General features: G+C 33.2%; 1 protein-coding gene across 1 annotated transcript; it reads left to right on the top strand.

Annotated features, from left to right (window-relative positions):
• The first annotated feature begins 17,123 nt into the window (after positions 1 to 17,123).
• LOC149844922 (uncharacterized) lies at positions 17,124 to 17,510 on the top strand. The gene has a single exon (XM_089986537.1). The coding sequence runs from the start codon at positions 17,124 to 17,126 to the stop codon at positions 17,508 to 17,510; it is 387 nt and encodes a 128-aa protein (XP_089842663.1).

The following is a 17,510-nucleotide window of genomic DNA, read 5'->3' as shown; positions in this document are numbered from 1 at the left end:
CAAAAAATCTATAAATAATGACCCCCTCTGCCTAGTTCAACATCTAGAACCAAAGTAAAGAAACTTTGTTGCACCTACACCCAACCTCATTTTCTAGAGCCGAGCACCCAAACTCTACCTACGTGAGTTTAGCTCAGTTGAGCTAAAACAAACCTAGTATGGATCCAGATCCCAATTGTCTCACCTAGCCTTCTGAAGTCCGTACTTAGCTGAAGTGCTTCCTGAGTTCTACCACACTCGTCATCATCATAGGAAAGAGCTACCTAAGCACGAAGTGAGATTCCATTTCTCTACACTTTATTATATTTATTTCATTTATTTTATTATAAAAGTATGAATTTTTCTAATAAATATCATATTTGTCATGTTTTTGTGCTTTTTAGAGGATTGGTGGTGCTCCACACCATCAACTTCATCGTTTTTAGTATCTGCATATGACTACTGGCAGGCTAAAAGGCCATCATTGAAGATTTTGAACTCCTAGTACAACTGATCTCCACTCGGTTTTAAAGGAACGACATGCAACTTGAAGAATAGACCCCACAACTCTCTCATTTTATATTTGAATTCAATTTTTGATTCAAAACTAGTTTTTTATTTAAAACTCATATTTTTTGTTTTCAAAATGTGGGGTTTCACATGGGGACAAAGTGGTTGTTTGTATGGAGGACCTGATTTTTTATTACCTGGTGGGTTGTGGCTGGAAAGGAACAGGCACATATTTAAAGATTGTTTCGGTGGTATGCAAACAATTTTCACCAAGGTTAAGAATTAGGTGATCTATAACGTGAAATCTAAATGGCCGGATTGGGACATCAATCGGCCAGGGTCGGTTTAACTATTGTACGGGGTTTGGTGGTTGGGTTGGGCTCAGACAACACAAGTAGAGGGGATTTTTTTTTTTGAAAGGCAACATGGGGTTGGTCCGACCCCACCAGTTATTATTCAACACACCACTGGGTTTTGAACTGGGAATGTCCCACCACAAGGAGACGTTCACTGACAGCCCGGTTGGTACAAGTAGAGGGGATTCTCTCTTTGGTATTGGGTGATCACTGGCTCATCACCCGGCTGTATTTCTCTATATGTTTCTTGTTTATATATATATATATATATATTGAATTGTGTTGCTTTTAAAAAGTATGGAGAAATTGATGGAGATGTAAATCATAGGATAAAGGTTGGGTGGATGAAATGAAAAAGTGCAAGTGGAGTGTTGTGCGATCGTAGAATGCCATTGCGGTTGAAGGAAAATATTTATAGGATGACTATTAGGCCCGCTTTACTATATAGTACGGAATGTTGGGCTGCCAAGAGACATCATATTCAAAAATGAGTGTAGCTGAGATGCGTATGCTGAGATGGATGTGTGGAAATACAATAAAAGATAAGATTCAGAATGAGGAGATACGTAAGAAAGTAGGTGTTGCACCCATTAAAAATAAGATGAGAGAGAATCGTTTACGGTGGTTTGGACATATTCGGCGAAGGCCTAATGATGCTCCAGTTAGAAGGATGGAGAAATGGAAAAATATATTAGTTAAAAGAGGTCGGGGTAGGCCTAGGAAGACATGGATGGAGGTGATAGGAAAGGATATGAATGCTTTGAACCTCACCGAGGACATGGCATTGGATAGAAATGATTGGAGGAGAAGGATTCATGTGGAAGACCCAGAATGATTTTCTTTTTTGGTTCATATCACCGACCCCAATTGTTTTGGGATGAAGGCGTAGTTGTTGTTGTGTTGCTTTTAAAAAAATAATTTTTTACCATACTTGATATATTTAACCTACTGTTCCAATATTGCACCAACTCACAAGTGAATGATAATTCTATTTTGCCCCATACACGGTAAAAGAAAATAGCAGAAGGAAATTATTTGACTATGGTACCACTTGTATTTTTTGAAAGAAACACTATGGTAGCATTTGTAAGATGGGTTGGCTTCCCATCATCTGCCATTGCTGATATTTTAGGGGACAAACAATGGTGACAAGGATTCAATGTTGTTGTTTGGATTTTAAGAGCCGTGTGTATCTCCAAATTCAATGAACAGCAAGCGAATATTTCGCTCCTTGTTTCTAATAGTTACGATGGTTTTGTTGGGACCCTCTGATACTGCTACCCAAGAAGACAGTATGTTTGTGAATGATAGAGGTGTCCCCACAGTGGGTTTGTAGGATCTTACCAATCTTTTTGGACTTTGTATTCTTTTTCATTGTATTACCTCACAAGGAGGACAGCCCATTGAGTGACCTGGTTCTGGGCGAGGGTTTCTCATCTTAAAAAAAGTAATAATAAAAACTGAAAGATGTTCAAAAAGCCCCATAAATTAGGAGGAGATAGGTTTAAGGGCAATATTGTTAGAATTGGTTTCTTAACCAAATTATTTTTTAAAATAATTCATAAATTTGGCTTGAATTCTATCGAATCGGAACATTTTGAATCAGTGTATTTAAAAAGTTAAATTTTTTTAAATAAAAAGTCAAAACATTTAAAGAAAATTTATGCAGAAGAGAGAAAAATAGAAAATAGAATTAATTGATAACTTATAGGTTCAATCGAATTCTAAAATATGCATTTAACACTTAAAAAAATAATAGCAAACAAACATCATAATCATCACAAAATATAAAAACTAAAAAACAAAATCCAATTTAGGGCTATTGCAATGAAAGTGAAGAACCAATTTGATTGATCAAATTGTCCTTTCAAAAGAAAAAATGATTCAAATTGGTTGATAGGATTCGGTTTTGGCAACATTGGTGTGGGGCTTCACAAGATTAGGATTAATTATTGGGGAAACAAACAATCAAATAAGCCACCTAATGAAGCACTTTGTCCTTGGACCGTCAATGAATATTGGATTCATATGTGGCTGTTCAACATGCCATATTCCAGAATAATCCATTTGACAAAATACAACAACATCCAACCCACAAGTGGTGTCCTTTAGCCCGTTCATCTTGCATTAATAAAATGAGAAGTTGACGGGACGTCACAAGTTCGAAACCCACAAGTGGTGTCCTTTGCGGCAAGGTCAAACCCCGATGGGCTGAGGCACCTCAAAAGTTTTACCAACAGAGGCCCAATGTACGATCGGTTCGGTGATGGGGGGGATTTTCCCTTGGATTATCCAAAAAAAATAAAAATGAGAAGTTGGATATCGGTGAGTGGGTAGGGCTCCAAATGGATAAGATATGGGCCAGATCATGCCTGATTCGAATTCCATTCCGAATTTTATGTACTTAATACGAATCTGAGTTTAAATCTGAAAATGATCTGATGATATAAGATTGATTTGGGTTCGAAAAACCATGTGGTAATGTTCGTTTTTGTAATAACATATCCAAAACATGCTCCTTACATGTAAAAAATGCAATTAGATTGGATTTTGATCTAAGTTTGAATTATATCCAACTTAAAATACTGATCTAAATCCAATTTTTATCCAAATATAATCTGTTCAAGCAAATTTGATTATGATCTGAATGTACATTTGTATCTCATTTAAAGGAAACAGATGCACATATAATATGCTGGTTTTAGATCGGATATCTGATAGTCTCCAATCCATTTGGACCTCTATGGGTAGGAAATCGTTGCTTGCTCTGTATACTTGGAAAGTTTCCTAAATGTTAAAGATGTTGCTGCAAGTCTCCATAAAGCGATTTGAGGTGGAAAGATTGTATCTTTGTGATTAATTCTCAGAAAGTCAGGCAATCCATTGTCAATGTTGAGTAGGTAGCTCCTTAAGAGAAAGGTCAATCTGTTCTTCATAACCATGCTTTCAAAGGTGCAACTAATTTATGATGCATGTACGTAATTGAAAATCTGAATTATGTCCAGTGGCCAAAAGATGAGGCTCACATGACACGGCAGTGGGCCTATGACTTTAAACACGGAATTGACCTTGTCTTCTTAGAGAAGAAAAAAAAATGAATATTTCCAAAACGCACTTAAACTATTAGGAACAATAAAAAATACAAATAAGTTTGTTTAATTTGTTAAAAATGATCGTAAACATATTTTTTTGTTCAAAAGAAAAGAATTCATCTCCATTAATCAAACCTATTTCTTTTGACATCTTCACTTGGAATATCATTATGGTTGCATAGAAACTCTATTGTACCGTGTATCCCATTTGAGGCATACCAACACCTAGTATTGGTATGAACCAGTTTCAAAAGTGTCAAGAAACTCATTTCTAAATGTATATGAAACTCGTCTCTATGAATATAAGAAATTGGTCCCTTGTGCAAGTAAAACTAATACCAAACCTATCATGGGAGGTTATTTGTTATTCAATCTAAACCAGATTTTTGTACTTTTTATATTGATCTCATCGTTGAGATTTGAGAAGACATACAAGATATCATGCTCATAATTGCATATACTAGTCACATATTCTTGCCAAGGCAACCTTTACATCATTGACCATACTAGCTTGAGATTGTTCAATGTTATTTGGTTACTATTTTAAAACATTTTGCTTTTACATATAACTTGTGACAATGGCCCATTGCTATAGTTATATGAACTTATGTGATATTTTGATTTCTATAGTTCATACTTTTATTTTTGCTCTTAGCATTTCTTTTATCTGAACATACATAATGTCATTATTCTTACAAGGTAAATGGTGAAATCCAATTTTCAGATATTCATATCAATTTTATTAGAAACTTGCTTTATCATCAAAGAAACCACACACCAAAACCTTGTATCAATGTCTATTAGAAACTCGTTCCCAAATTTTTAGTGACGCTTTTCAATAAAAGCATACCAAAACTTTTGAGGGCCTTGCATACACGTACCTGTACCCATCTCTGGCAACTATGGTTATCATAAACCCAAGCTGAATTTTGAGGATAGTTATTATAAATTTTACCCTCAAACTTTCTTTCTTGGGGGTTTATTGAGAATACTTTTTGGAAGAAAAACTGATCATTGCAGTAGATAATTAACAGCAACTTTGATGGAACTATACTCTACATTTTTTAATTAAGCATGAAAAGAAGTTAGGGATGTTTTTTTTTTTACATTTTCCAAAACATAGGCGCATTTTTTATTTTAATTAATAATTTAGGTGCATTTACGAAAATTTCTCTGGAAAAAAGAGGAAAGGACCTTGCATCATATGGACTAAAAACATGAGAAAATGATGGGTAGAAGTTGCTATGTTTGATTTGCTTAAATTAATTATTATCATGGGGAAGAACAATCCATTAATTCTGGGTAAATTGTGATCCACGAGAATGTGCTGGAAAATTGTAGAGTATGTATTCCATGTCCGACTTCACCAAAGTAACCTTTTGACCAGCATATAGAGTGGCGATTTAAGGACACATTAGGAAATAAATTTTTTTCTTAGAAACTATGAAATTCATATCATATGAAAAGCATGGGGTGTACGAATATAAAAATTTCATCATTACTTTTCTACCTCTTGAAAAGAGAGATTTTTCATGTATGGCTGGTAAAATCATACAAAAGTATGTAAAGTTTTCTCTCATTTGGAAGTGCATGGAAGATTCTATAATTTTTGTTTTCCCCAAGGGCATGTTTGGAAAGAGGGACTCTTTTTCATCAGAGAAGGCAAATCATATATAAAAATAATCAAAATATATAAAAATTATGAATTATTATGTGTATATAAAACTATGAATTAGTATGTAATGTTTGTTTCATTTGTTTTTAGTTCCAAACTCAAAAGACTCCATCCATACATCACTTTCGGAGATGGGTTAGATGGGAACGAAATATTGGGGCAACACAAGTTCAAAACCCAAGCGAGACATCCCTTGGCTCAATGTCGATGCGGGGTGCACTCTCCAGTGGGCAGTGGCACCTCAAGGATTTTATAGAGCAGAAGTCAGCTGCCAAAGTGCAGTTGGTTATGGAGGGGTACTCCCTTGGCCTAGGAAAAAAAACAAAAAAAAAATCTATCTATATTTAACGTAAATTTGGCTATGTTGAATTTGGTGCATACCCATATAGTTCCAATTGAAAGTGATTCCAAGGATAACAAGAGAGAGAGAGAGAGAGAGAGAGAGAGAGTATGTTAAGTTTGCAACTAATGTTACCTAACAAATATTTATTATCATACGGAAATGAATGAAATGAATCAATTTCTTGTTAAATTTTCTCTAAAGGTAGAGGATAGTATTGACAATTTTCTTTTTCTATTCCCTATGAAAACAATAGTTAGAGGAATTTGTCAAACATTTCCAATATGGGGAAAGGCATATTAGTTGTTTTGTAAGTTAGATCGATTCCGATGCATTTGGTCTCAGGAGTTGGCATCTTTACTCCAGTGCACCTTAAGGAACTCCAGCCCTTTTGTTGTGATATATGCTGGAAGGATAAACCACCTAACTGGTTTACTAGGACATTGTAATGCTCTCATGATTTACCTCTTGTAACTGGTCAGTGTTTGCCTAACCTTGGTAAGCCAAAAAGAAAAAAGAGAGGGAGAATGGCATAAGGGTGCCTTATCAGCCAAAGGTGTAGGAGAACTGTTCTTCTCATACTCCTATTCCATCAATGTGAAAGATTAAACAAAACCTTAGTTAAGGGATGTAGACAAAATTTATCCAAGAATATGTGCATTCAATGTAACCCTAAAAAAATTTAACCCGAACATTTGTACTTTCTTTGAATAAGCAATTTAATGTGAGATCTTATCTATGACATTATCTTAGTCGAACTAAGCTTTAAGGAGTCAGCTTGTGAGCAAGCATTAGCGTTTAATAGCCTTTTAAAACCACATTCGAGAAAAAGACGACCAAGGACAAGTCCAGATAAGGTATTGCTCCATTAAACTAAGCTCTAGGGAGTCAGCTTGTGCGCAAGCGCTAGTGTTTAATAGTTTCGTAGAATTTAGTTCCAGAAAGAGACTACCCAATACAAAACAGAAGAATACAACAATATTCTTATTTGGCCTTTGGTTACAAATCTTGGGCGGTCATATGTATTTTAACACATCGTGGGACTGGATCTTAAGCCCTTGGACTTGGGTCCACGTCTACTTTCATAATTTAGATGTAATAAAAGAATCTGATTACAAAACATATCATATGATCCATAATCATAAGTTCAAATCATTCATTTAAACAAACATACTATCTAACTTCATATTAAAATGTAATGATCCTAATACATCAAATTAAAATAGACAGTGTTAAGAACTTCATTAAAAATTAAATCAAGTTTCTCAAGATCCTACAAGAAAGTGTGGTTCTTAGCCCCACCATCGCTCACAAGCAACTACTCATCACCTAAATAATTTATATAGGGTCAGACTCGATTGCATAGAACTAAGCATACATAAAATCCTTATTCATACAAGACATATGCATTTAATTATGCTAAGCATAATACATCAACTTGCATAACCATAATATACAATTATCAATTGCATATTTCAAACTTTCAAATTTAATAATAAGCATGATATAACAGTTTTAACTAAACTAATCCATAATCTTACCAATGGCATTCTTTCCATTTAATATTACCATTCTATGTAAAAATCTTGATTTTTTAATAATTTCTTAAAAGAAATTTGGACCTTTAGATCCATAAAATCCTATTTTTGAGGCTGAGAATGGATTTGCAACAAAATTTCAATGAATTTTGACTTTTATTTCATTGAATTTGGGTTTGAATTGGCTTCGGAACATCATTCGCAAGTTCCAGGGTCAATTTGAGTAAATTCAGACTTGTATGGGTATTTTTTACCCTGAGGGTCATAGTCGTCCCAACCTAGGTTGACCAGACAGGTCAACTGCATGAGACCCATGTTGATCTCATACATTTTGACCAGACTTTGACTAGGGTGTCTTTTTAATTTAATAGATTGTGTGAGGTGATTTGAAAAAATAGAAAAAGAAGTTTTAATGAAGATAGAATTTTCAAAATCACCTCACCTCGGGCCAATGCATGAAGAGCTTGGTCTGCATGCATTGTCAGCCCTTAAAATCGTGCAGTGGGCTCATCATGAGCCCCCTTGAAGGAAGAGAACCCCCTTTTCTCCCATCTAGTCCATTCAGAAAAATTAATGAATAAAATAAAACAAAAAAAAATTAAAAAACAAAGTGGCTTATCTCACCTCTTCTTCGGCCAATGCATGCAGAGCTTGGTCTACATGCATTTGCAGCTGCTGTAAAACCCATAAATTTTTTATGTTTTATAAGAAATAACATTGAATTAAGGCTAAAATATTATTTAAAATTAAGATAAAATTAAATTCTAATTTGAGCATTAATCAGGATTCAAAATAAATTCCAAGTTGAGAATTTATTCTGAATGAGAGTTCCAATTTTTAATCAGATTTGAATTTAAATTCTGATTTAATAAATATGTCTCAAATATTATAATTAGATTTGAGTTTGATTCGAATCTAAATCAAGACTTGATTGAATGTCAATTCAAGTTTGAATTGTATAATAATTTAAATTTTTATTGAAATTAATTTTGGAATCTTAAATTGAATTTAAAGGTAATACCTGTGAATCCTTCAGGGTATTTTTAATGAATAAAATAATATTAATGATGAATTTTATGAGAAAGAAGTGTAAAAATATAAATTAGCCTAAAATGAATTATAAAAAACATCCTATGAAAAATTAAAGTTGGTTCGAGTTGATTTAAGTGAAATTCGCATTCAAAATTGAATTTTTGAAAAAAATAAAAATTTAATAAAATAACTAATAAATTTTATAGAAATAAAGTCAAATAGGTTTTCAGACGAATTTAGGATAACTTGATATATATGCAATGTGAATTCAATAAATTTGATTTTATTTTGAAACCTAATGTACAAAACCAAAATGAAATCAAATATTCAAAATGACAATAGGTCCTATTGACCCTGGTAGAAATCATTTCGAAATATATTTTTGAGAAAATGATATTTTTAGAAGAGAAACTTCATAATGATAATTCGAGTCAAGCAATATGCTATAGGGTTTGTAGGATTTAGAAAAAAGATATTAAGTATGAAAAAAATACCCTACAAGCCCAAGGGTCCCATCGACCCTATTAAGCTTTGAATTTTTCAGAAATTATTTTTGAAGACTTTGAATTAAACCCTTAAGGAATATCTAAAATAAATAATTTAAATATATAAGGGTTTGAAAATTTATAAGTGGAATTTAATTATGTTTAAGCTTAGTTTAAATTTTATTTATAGACATTTTATGTAATTTCATATTTTGAATTTGTAAAGAATGTCATTTGAATTTAATTTGATTTAAATTACAATTTTATTTAATGGAATGGAATTCAAATAATTAGTTAACTTTATTAAAGTGGTAGGAGTCCATAGGTGAGGGGCAGTCCCATTGTATGTGGCATCCAATTTAAACTTTAAATTATAATAAGAAGATAGAACTTTAAAAACAAGTTAAGTTAAAACTTGCCAAATAACAAGGGTTTTAAATTAAGAGTCAAAAGTTTTTTTTCAAAACAAAGCCCTATAAGGAGAGGCGTCTAGCCTGGAGGACTCTAGAATGGGTTGGACCAAGGAAGGAAGAAGGAAAGAAATGAAAAAAAAAACTTACCAACTCAACTTGCTTGCCAAGCAAGCAAGTTGACCTTTATGTAAAATGGAATGGGAGATGACCCACCCTTCCTTACCTTATGTAACATAATATATATATATATATATATATATATATATATATATATATATATATATATATATATATATATATATATACTATGTAATATATGCAATATATATGTTATATAGTATGCTTAAACTAACAAAAAAGAAAAAAAATACAAAGTGAAAGGAAATTTTAGAAGAAAAAAGAGGTAGAATCAAAATTTTAGAAACTTAGCCTTTATTTGGATCAAAGGCTAGGATTAATTCCAGCCCTTGACCCCTAGCCCTAAGTCTAAAAATAGCGAGGAGGGGCTCATTGCCCCCCCCCCCCTCCCCCACTACCACCATTTTATTCCCTTTGATTTTTCTTGAAGTTCTTTCTCTCTTCCTTTCCTCTACACCAAACTCTTGGTGTTTTCACCCTTGGTTCAGCAAGAGAGGCTTCTACGTGCATGAAGGAAGTGTAAGGAGGTCATGGGCGAGGCTATTTTTTGTGAGAAACATCTGATTCATGCGAAAAGAGAAATCTACGCTTGTAGGGTCGTTTTTCATCAAAGAGGTAGAAGGTTTTATACTCTACTTATAAAACAAAATCTGTGAGCATGAATTCCATCGATTTTTTATAAGTATAAACCCTAAACCATGCCTTTCACATGTAGGTTTGGCTTAGAGCTATCGAAGTATGAAAATAAAATGGGTTTTTGAAAGAAAACCCCTCTAAAAACTGATTTCTCTCAAAATCGATTTCTTAGAAAATAAAACCATAAAAATTTTAAAATACATGTGTTATCTAGTTATTTGTCTGCATTTTTTATTTGGGTTAGTATATCATGTTAATATAGATGCTTTGTAAAAATTTAAATAATTTCCACGATCGAATTCTTAGGAAATTACTTGTTTTGTGTTATCAGGTTTATAAGAAAAAAAATGGTAATTTTAGTAAAAACCATGATATCTCTAATTAGTTTCATGCAAAATTTAATTATAAATTATAGTGTATGTGCATGTTGATATTCTAGAATTATTGCATGAATTTTTTATTTTTATTTAAAGGAAAATTGAGTGATTTACTTATTTTATTATGAAATTTATCAAAATTATTTTTGAGAAAATAAGCCTTATGAGACGGGTCTATTTTCTAGCCAAATGGCAGTGAAAATAAGATTTATCCATTTTAGATTATCTTAGTTTAGTGTAGCTTAAATCTTATATTTTTTCTAGTTTAATTCATGAAAAAAAATCAAAAATATGGATTTAGGTGACCCATTTTGGCCCCACCCTGTGAAAATTTCAGCTCTGACCATCGACTGAAAATATTTATGCAGTCTCTTTAACTGTCAGATAGAGTTGAGTTTTTACGAGATAGGAACCGGTTTCAATCCCGGCTAGTTATTTATTACGAAAACTGTGGAAGAGTGCATTCTGTTTTGAATGGATGTTTATCTGTTATAAATTGTTATGAATATGGGTTTGTTGTAGGAAATTGAAGTGTTCAATTATGGGACACAGATTGATAAAAGTATTAAGGCACAAGCGTGTCCATGGCCTCTATCTAATAGTTGGACCAAAGTGTCTATTATGTGTAATGAATGTGAATGTCGTACATTATTGAACATGTTGCAAATCCTTACATATGATTGCCTTGTACATGATATGAAAAATGTGAATGAATAGATGTATCTAGTGTTTAAAGAAATTTTATTCACTTGTTACGCATTCATACATGATTTTAAAAGAAATTAAATACCTACTATGTTCTAGAAAAAAAATTTTAAAAATGCATCCCTAGGCCCTTATATGGCCAAATTTATTGATTGAGATTGATAGACGGATGTTGCATGTAAAATATATAACTACAAGTTAAACATGTAACATTAAATGACTGATACTCACTATGAGAAGGTGAGTGGTACTAATATATCTTTGTGGGTATTGTTTTTAGTACAGAAGGTTGTTCATCCCCAACCACAAAGATAGGAAAACCCTCCACATTAGACTGCAGCGTAGAGGATACAAAATCTTATAAGTAAAGTCTGATGCATCGAGATGGTAGTGTGGGAACTTCTCTTGCTCTTTGCGTCCCTCACCCGACACTGGCGCTTGGTGCCCGCACAGGATAAAAGCTACCCTTTGATTGAAAACATCGCCTGCATTGTGGCCCTGACTCAGGACTTCTGTCTGTGTTTGTACCCACAGGATTCTGTTAAAAATTGTAACCTAAATGATTGTACATTAGATAGGCATGGCATGCATCATATAAGAAAAAAAAGATAATTAAAGATAAGAATTGATTCATGCATAGGAATGGCTTCTGCATTAGTAAGTACATGCATTCTTAGTTGTTTATGCATTCTACTTTGTTTAAGTTTGAGTGAATGATGAATATTTGTTATTTTTGCAATAGCATGCTTACTTGAGATGTTTGAAATGCATGTATAATTCGTCAGTATTTAATTTAATTAATTATATAAAAACTTGATTCAATTCCTGCTTACATATTCTGGTTCACTTGTTTAACATAGCTTTACCCTACTGAGACAATGTATCTCTGACCCTTTGGTTTTAATATTTTTCAGAAAGTGAGTAAGTTTACATGCGATGGCGGGAGGTTGCGATGGATATCGAGCCACACCATTCCCAAACTTTCAATGTTTTGGATTGAGAGCAATTCTAATTGCTCTAGACTTTGATAATTTAAATTCAATTGTTAATTAGACATTTGTAATTAATTTTGGACAATTATAAACTTTTAAATTCAATTTATTAATGTTTGATTTTCAATTAAAATGTTGTATGGTTATGAATGTGTACGAGAAGTAGCATGCCAAGTTTTAGTCCTGATAGATGTTTTCGTTGTTATTTTGCTAAAGCGATTAAAAAAAATTCAAAAAAAAAATCTGCTATTTTCGGGATTTAAAAATCGGGGTGTTAGAACAGCATCCTGCTACTCCCACTTGAGAGTAGATGCTCCTTGCTGCCCAAGCTAACCAACCAATTTCAAGGATTCAAAAAAAATAAAATAATAGAGAATAAAAATTAGAAAAAAAAGAGAATGATTGAGAGGGGTATTTTTGGCTTAGAGAGAAGGAAGAGAGGGGCATCTCTCTCTCTCTCTCTCTCTCTCTCTCTCTCTCTCTCTCCTTCTTCACTCTTTTTCCCTACACACAACCACAGTTTTAATTTGGAGCTTTCGGATTTGGGTGATACCACACTCCAACCAGTAATTTTTAGTGTAGATGTGGAGGACAAATTCATTGATTGAGGATTTTTGAAGTTTTTGGAGACACCTGATCTAGGGGTGAAGGATAAGTCTACCTGGGTAGGTCGGCCTTCCCATTTCCTTCCCTTCGATATTTTTCTCAATTTTATGAGATTATTTTTCTGATTTGTCCTTGGTTCCTTCTTGTTTTTGTATGAAACAATTTTAAGGAGAAGAAGCCCTAGGAAACCAAGCTAGAGGACGAGTTTTGCAGTGCCTTGGGATTGTGCCTGTTACAATTTTGAGAATAAAGGTAGGTTTTTGGCTCCTCCTTGCGTGTAGTGGCATGTAGTTGGTGTTTAGGGCTGGCTAATTTAGGAAAAAACGTTATTCCCTGTTGTATGACAAAAAATATATATATGTAGTTGATGTTGAAATGTGTTTTGCCCTATTGAATGTGATTTTATATATATATATATATATATATATATATATATATATATATATATATATATATATATATATATATATATATATATATATTGCCTTGAATCTGTATTTTTTTATTGTGGGATCAAAAAAATAAAAAAGAGAGAAATATATATATGATTATTGCCTTAAATCTGTGTTTTCATAATGTATGATCAGAAAAATATTTTCTATGGTTATGAATCTATGTAGTTAAAAAAAACTATTTTTTGTGGTTTTGAATCTACGTAGTTGAAAAAAAAAACTGAATTTCATGTTATGATTTTAATTTTTGTCACATGTTTTTGAATGAAAAAATTTCTGTTTTCGTATATACATATGCTTCCCTATATAGTTCAAAAAAATTCCTGTTATCATATATACATATGTTGTCCTGTATAGTTCAAAAAAAATCTGTTATCGTATATACATATGTTGCCTTATATAGGTTCAAATTTTTTTCTGTTATCGTATATACCTATGCTGCCCTGCATAGTTTCGAAAAAAAAATGCTGATATAAAGATGCTGCCCTGGTTGTTTCAAAAAAAAAAGTTGGTTGTTATAGTATATTATTATGCTTTCCTGAATAGTTTCAAAAAAAATTGTATTAGAACACACTATCCAGCCCCCTGTGTATGGAACAATATTTAATATGGCTTACTATTTGGTCTATGTATTTTTGAGGCGGAAAAATAGTTTTTTAGTTATAATACGAGGTGTTGTTCGGGTGCATTTGCTTTTAAAAAATTTAGTTATGAATTTAGATTGTTGTCATATTATGATAGCAATGCACATGAATTTTAATTAAAAATATGTTGTCATAATGTGAACAACCTTGTTCATATGCATTGTTTTTATTGAATTGATGTCATTTTAGGACAACAATACTCATGGTTTTGTACTAAGAAAGATGTTGCCATGATATGAACAACATTGTTCATATGCATTCTTATTTTTGTGAATTGTTGTCATATTATGACAGCAATGCACATGAAATTTTAATAAAATGAGATGTTGTCACAAATCTGAACAACCTGGTTCGTATGCATTTTATTTTTTAGTGGTTGTCGAAAGCGAACAGCCTTGTTCATATGCATTCCAAATTAATACGAACAGCATGCCCATATTCATTTTATTAAAAGAATTGCTTTTGTTCAGATGTATGTGGTTGAAAATAAAATTCTATCATGAATAAATAGACCTTGCTCATTTACTCTTGAAATAAAAATTTTTGCATACTTGGATTTCAACCTGCATATATGCAATATAAGAAAATAAAAAAATTTATTAGCCTATTCAATTTGAATGTTAGTTATGTCCAAAAAAAATTTGTTTTATGCCTCTCACTAGAGTGTTGTAAATACTCTCAAGAAAAATTTCTTATTTGACATTCAATGAATATGTTTCAAAATCTTGTTATATATATATATATATATATATATATATATATATATATATATATATATATATATGTGTGTGTGTGTGTGTGTGTGTGTGTGTGTGTGTGTGTTGGATGATATGAGGTGTTATGAGGAGAAAAATTAAGTTTGAAAAAATATGTATACTTGAAATAATTTATTTCATATGTATATTAAGTAAATTTTGAAATAAGAATGTATGCAGCCCCTTAAGGCCTTTGGAAAAAAAAGAGAGAAGAGAAAATGAACACTTACCAATATATATTTATATACATATATGTGCACAAGAATCAAACCTAGTTTATAGAATGTGAGTGAATATGGTTGCTCGTGGAAATTGGGTGGAACCTTTTATATATGGGCCTTAGTAGGTCACGCGTATATTTATGAACCTCATGTGGTTTGTTGCAAAAAAAATATAATAAAAGAAAGAACCAAAAACTACACTTTTAGTTACTCTAGAACCATGAAAGATGAATTTAACCAAAAAATAAATAAATAGAAGATGAAGAAAAAAAATAAAAATACTAGTTAATCTAAGAAAGTAGTGGTTTAGCCTATACATGGGCCCTAGTGGTCATATAGGAGATTTGGGATTTGTAAACTTGAGATTTCAAATGTTCCCAATTTCATTTCTCATAATGTAGACCTTGGTAAATGATTTTGTCAAGTAAGAGCTTATTGTTAGGCGTAGTAAAGGCTCATTGAGAGTGCAATGGGGTGTTTGCACTAGTTTCGAGAAATAAATTTTTTCTTATAGTCAATGAATGTATACATCAATGGAATGAATATTTTGTTAAAAAGGTTTTTCTTTTCATAGTGCTTAAAAATATTTATAAAAGATTCTATAAAATATTTAAAAAGAAATAAATGTTTGTGTTTTCACTGTGTTCTCTATTTAAAAAAATTTGGCTCAATTTTTCATGAGTTTGGGGTCAATGTCACAGTCTTGGTATCAGAGTAGAGTTTTTCAAAAAGGTCCAAGATCCAATCCAAAAGTTTAAGTTTCACATCTTGTCCACTGCCTAACCCTGTAGAGTGGGTAAAAGTTGGTAAATTATAATATGATTGAATTGTTTATTTTGCTCTCGTGACAACTAGTTGTTTAATTGTACTTACGAGAATAGCCAAGGGTTTTACTATAATTTATTCATTTGGTTATTTCTTTGTTAGATATCATGATATCCAAGAGACCGGATGAGTCAGAGGGACTTTTTCCTAGAAACCCTCGTTTTGCTCACTAAGACAATGCAGACTCAAACCCAAGCATAGCTGCAAATAGCAAAGGCAATGACATACAAGAAACTCATGGACCTCAATCCCCTTCCTTCAAAGAGAAGTCAGACCCAAAGTTTGCAGAGTTTTGGATTCGGAAAATTGAAAGTCTTCAAGATTCCGAGTATACCAAACGAGAAAAAGACCCTTTTTGGACCTTACTGACTTGTGGATGATGCAGCGAAGTGCTGGAAGACCACTAAGGATATCAAGTTTGGAGGAGTTGTTGTCATCCCATGGGAGGAGTTCAGAGTGATATTCCTCGAGACGTATTTGCCCAACTTTCCTAGGGATAAGAAGGCTCAAGAATTTTTTAAGCTGAAATAGGGGGGCTCGACCCTCTTAGAGTACATGAGTAGGTTTTGACACTTGAAGTGATATTACCCCAACACTTTTCCAACTGACAAGGCACGAGCATTAAAGTTCGCACGAAGACTTTGTGACAGACTACGTAGCAAGGTTCTAGTTGGGTGCCTTCAGACAATGTTGGAGGCGATTGAGGCGACCAACATTATAAACGAGGACTAGAGGTCCTTAAGAATTTGAGCAAGGTGGATCCACCTCCATCATCATCAAGGGAAAAGAAGGATTAACAAAAGTCCTTTAAGAAGACATTTTAGAAGAACCACTAGAGGAAGAACCATAGGCCATCCCCATATCAGATGCAGCAGAAGTATAAGAGAAAGCAACACAAGCAACAGCAGCAGTGACAGCAGAGACAATCTGTTGGTAGGTGCCAGAAATGCCAAAGAGACTATACAGGACAACCTTGTCCCAGAGAGATTGGTGCTTATTTGCATTGTGGCTAGAAGGGCCACTTTATCAGATTTTTTCCTCATAGAGTGACTACTCTACAATCTTTGTAGCAGCGGTCGATGTTGCAGCAACAGTCAATGCTGCAGCAGTGGCCAATGTTGCATCAGCAGACTCCTCGACAACAACAACCTCAACCAACCCAGTAGTAGCAAAGGAAGATAGTGGGTCTAGTGTAGGTGGCTACCATAGATGAGGCAGGTCTGAGCCATCAAGTCATAGAAGGTACCCTGGACATTGTTGACTTCTCAACTTGAGTATTGTTCGATTCTGGTGCGACATATTCTTTTGTGTCCAAGGATTTCACTCAATTGCTAGATATTGTAGCAGTCGAGATGGATCACTGTGTGGAGATAACCACACCCTTAGGAGCTAAGGCATTTTATGGATTGCATCTCCCCAGAGTTACAATGTCGATTGATGGTTGTGTGTTTCCTGCGAACCTCATCTTTCTCGAGATGACGGGCTTTGATGTCATTCTCGGGATGGATTGGCTTTGTAAGCACTTCACCAGTTTGGAGTGTCGTGGGTACAAGGTCTTGTTGAAGAGACCTAGTCAGCTCCTAATCAAGTTTTGTGTTGGTCAACCCTCTTATGATAGGAGAGTAATCTCTTCGTTAAGAGCCTCAAAGTTTGTGCATCTTAGAGGTCAGATGTTCTTTTCTAGTATGATTGCATTGAAACATGAAGAAGCATTGATTTATGACGTAGAAGTTGTTTGA

The sequence above is a fragment of the Nuphar pumila genome, chromosome 2, assembly GCF_984573655.1.
Source record: "Nuphar pumila chromosome 2, dmNupPumi1.hap1.1, whole genome shotgun sequence".
NCBI lineage: Eukaryota > Viridiplantae > Streptophyta > Magnoliopsida > Nymphaeales > Nymphaeaceae > Nuphar > Nuphar pumila.
This window is presented reverse-complemented; position numbering and strand designations above follow the sequence as displayed.

Excerpts from the sequence above, each read along its gene's own strand:
- LOC149844922 (XM_089986537.1), top strand. The coding sequence starts at position 17,124 with ATGGATCACTGTGTGGAGATAACCACACCCTTAGGAGCTAAGGCATTT.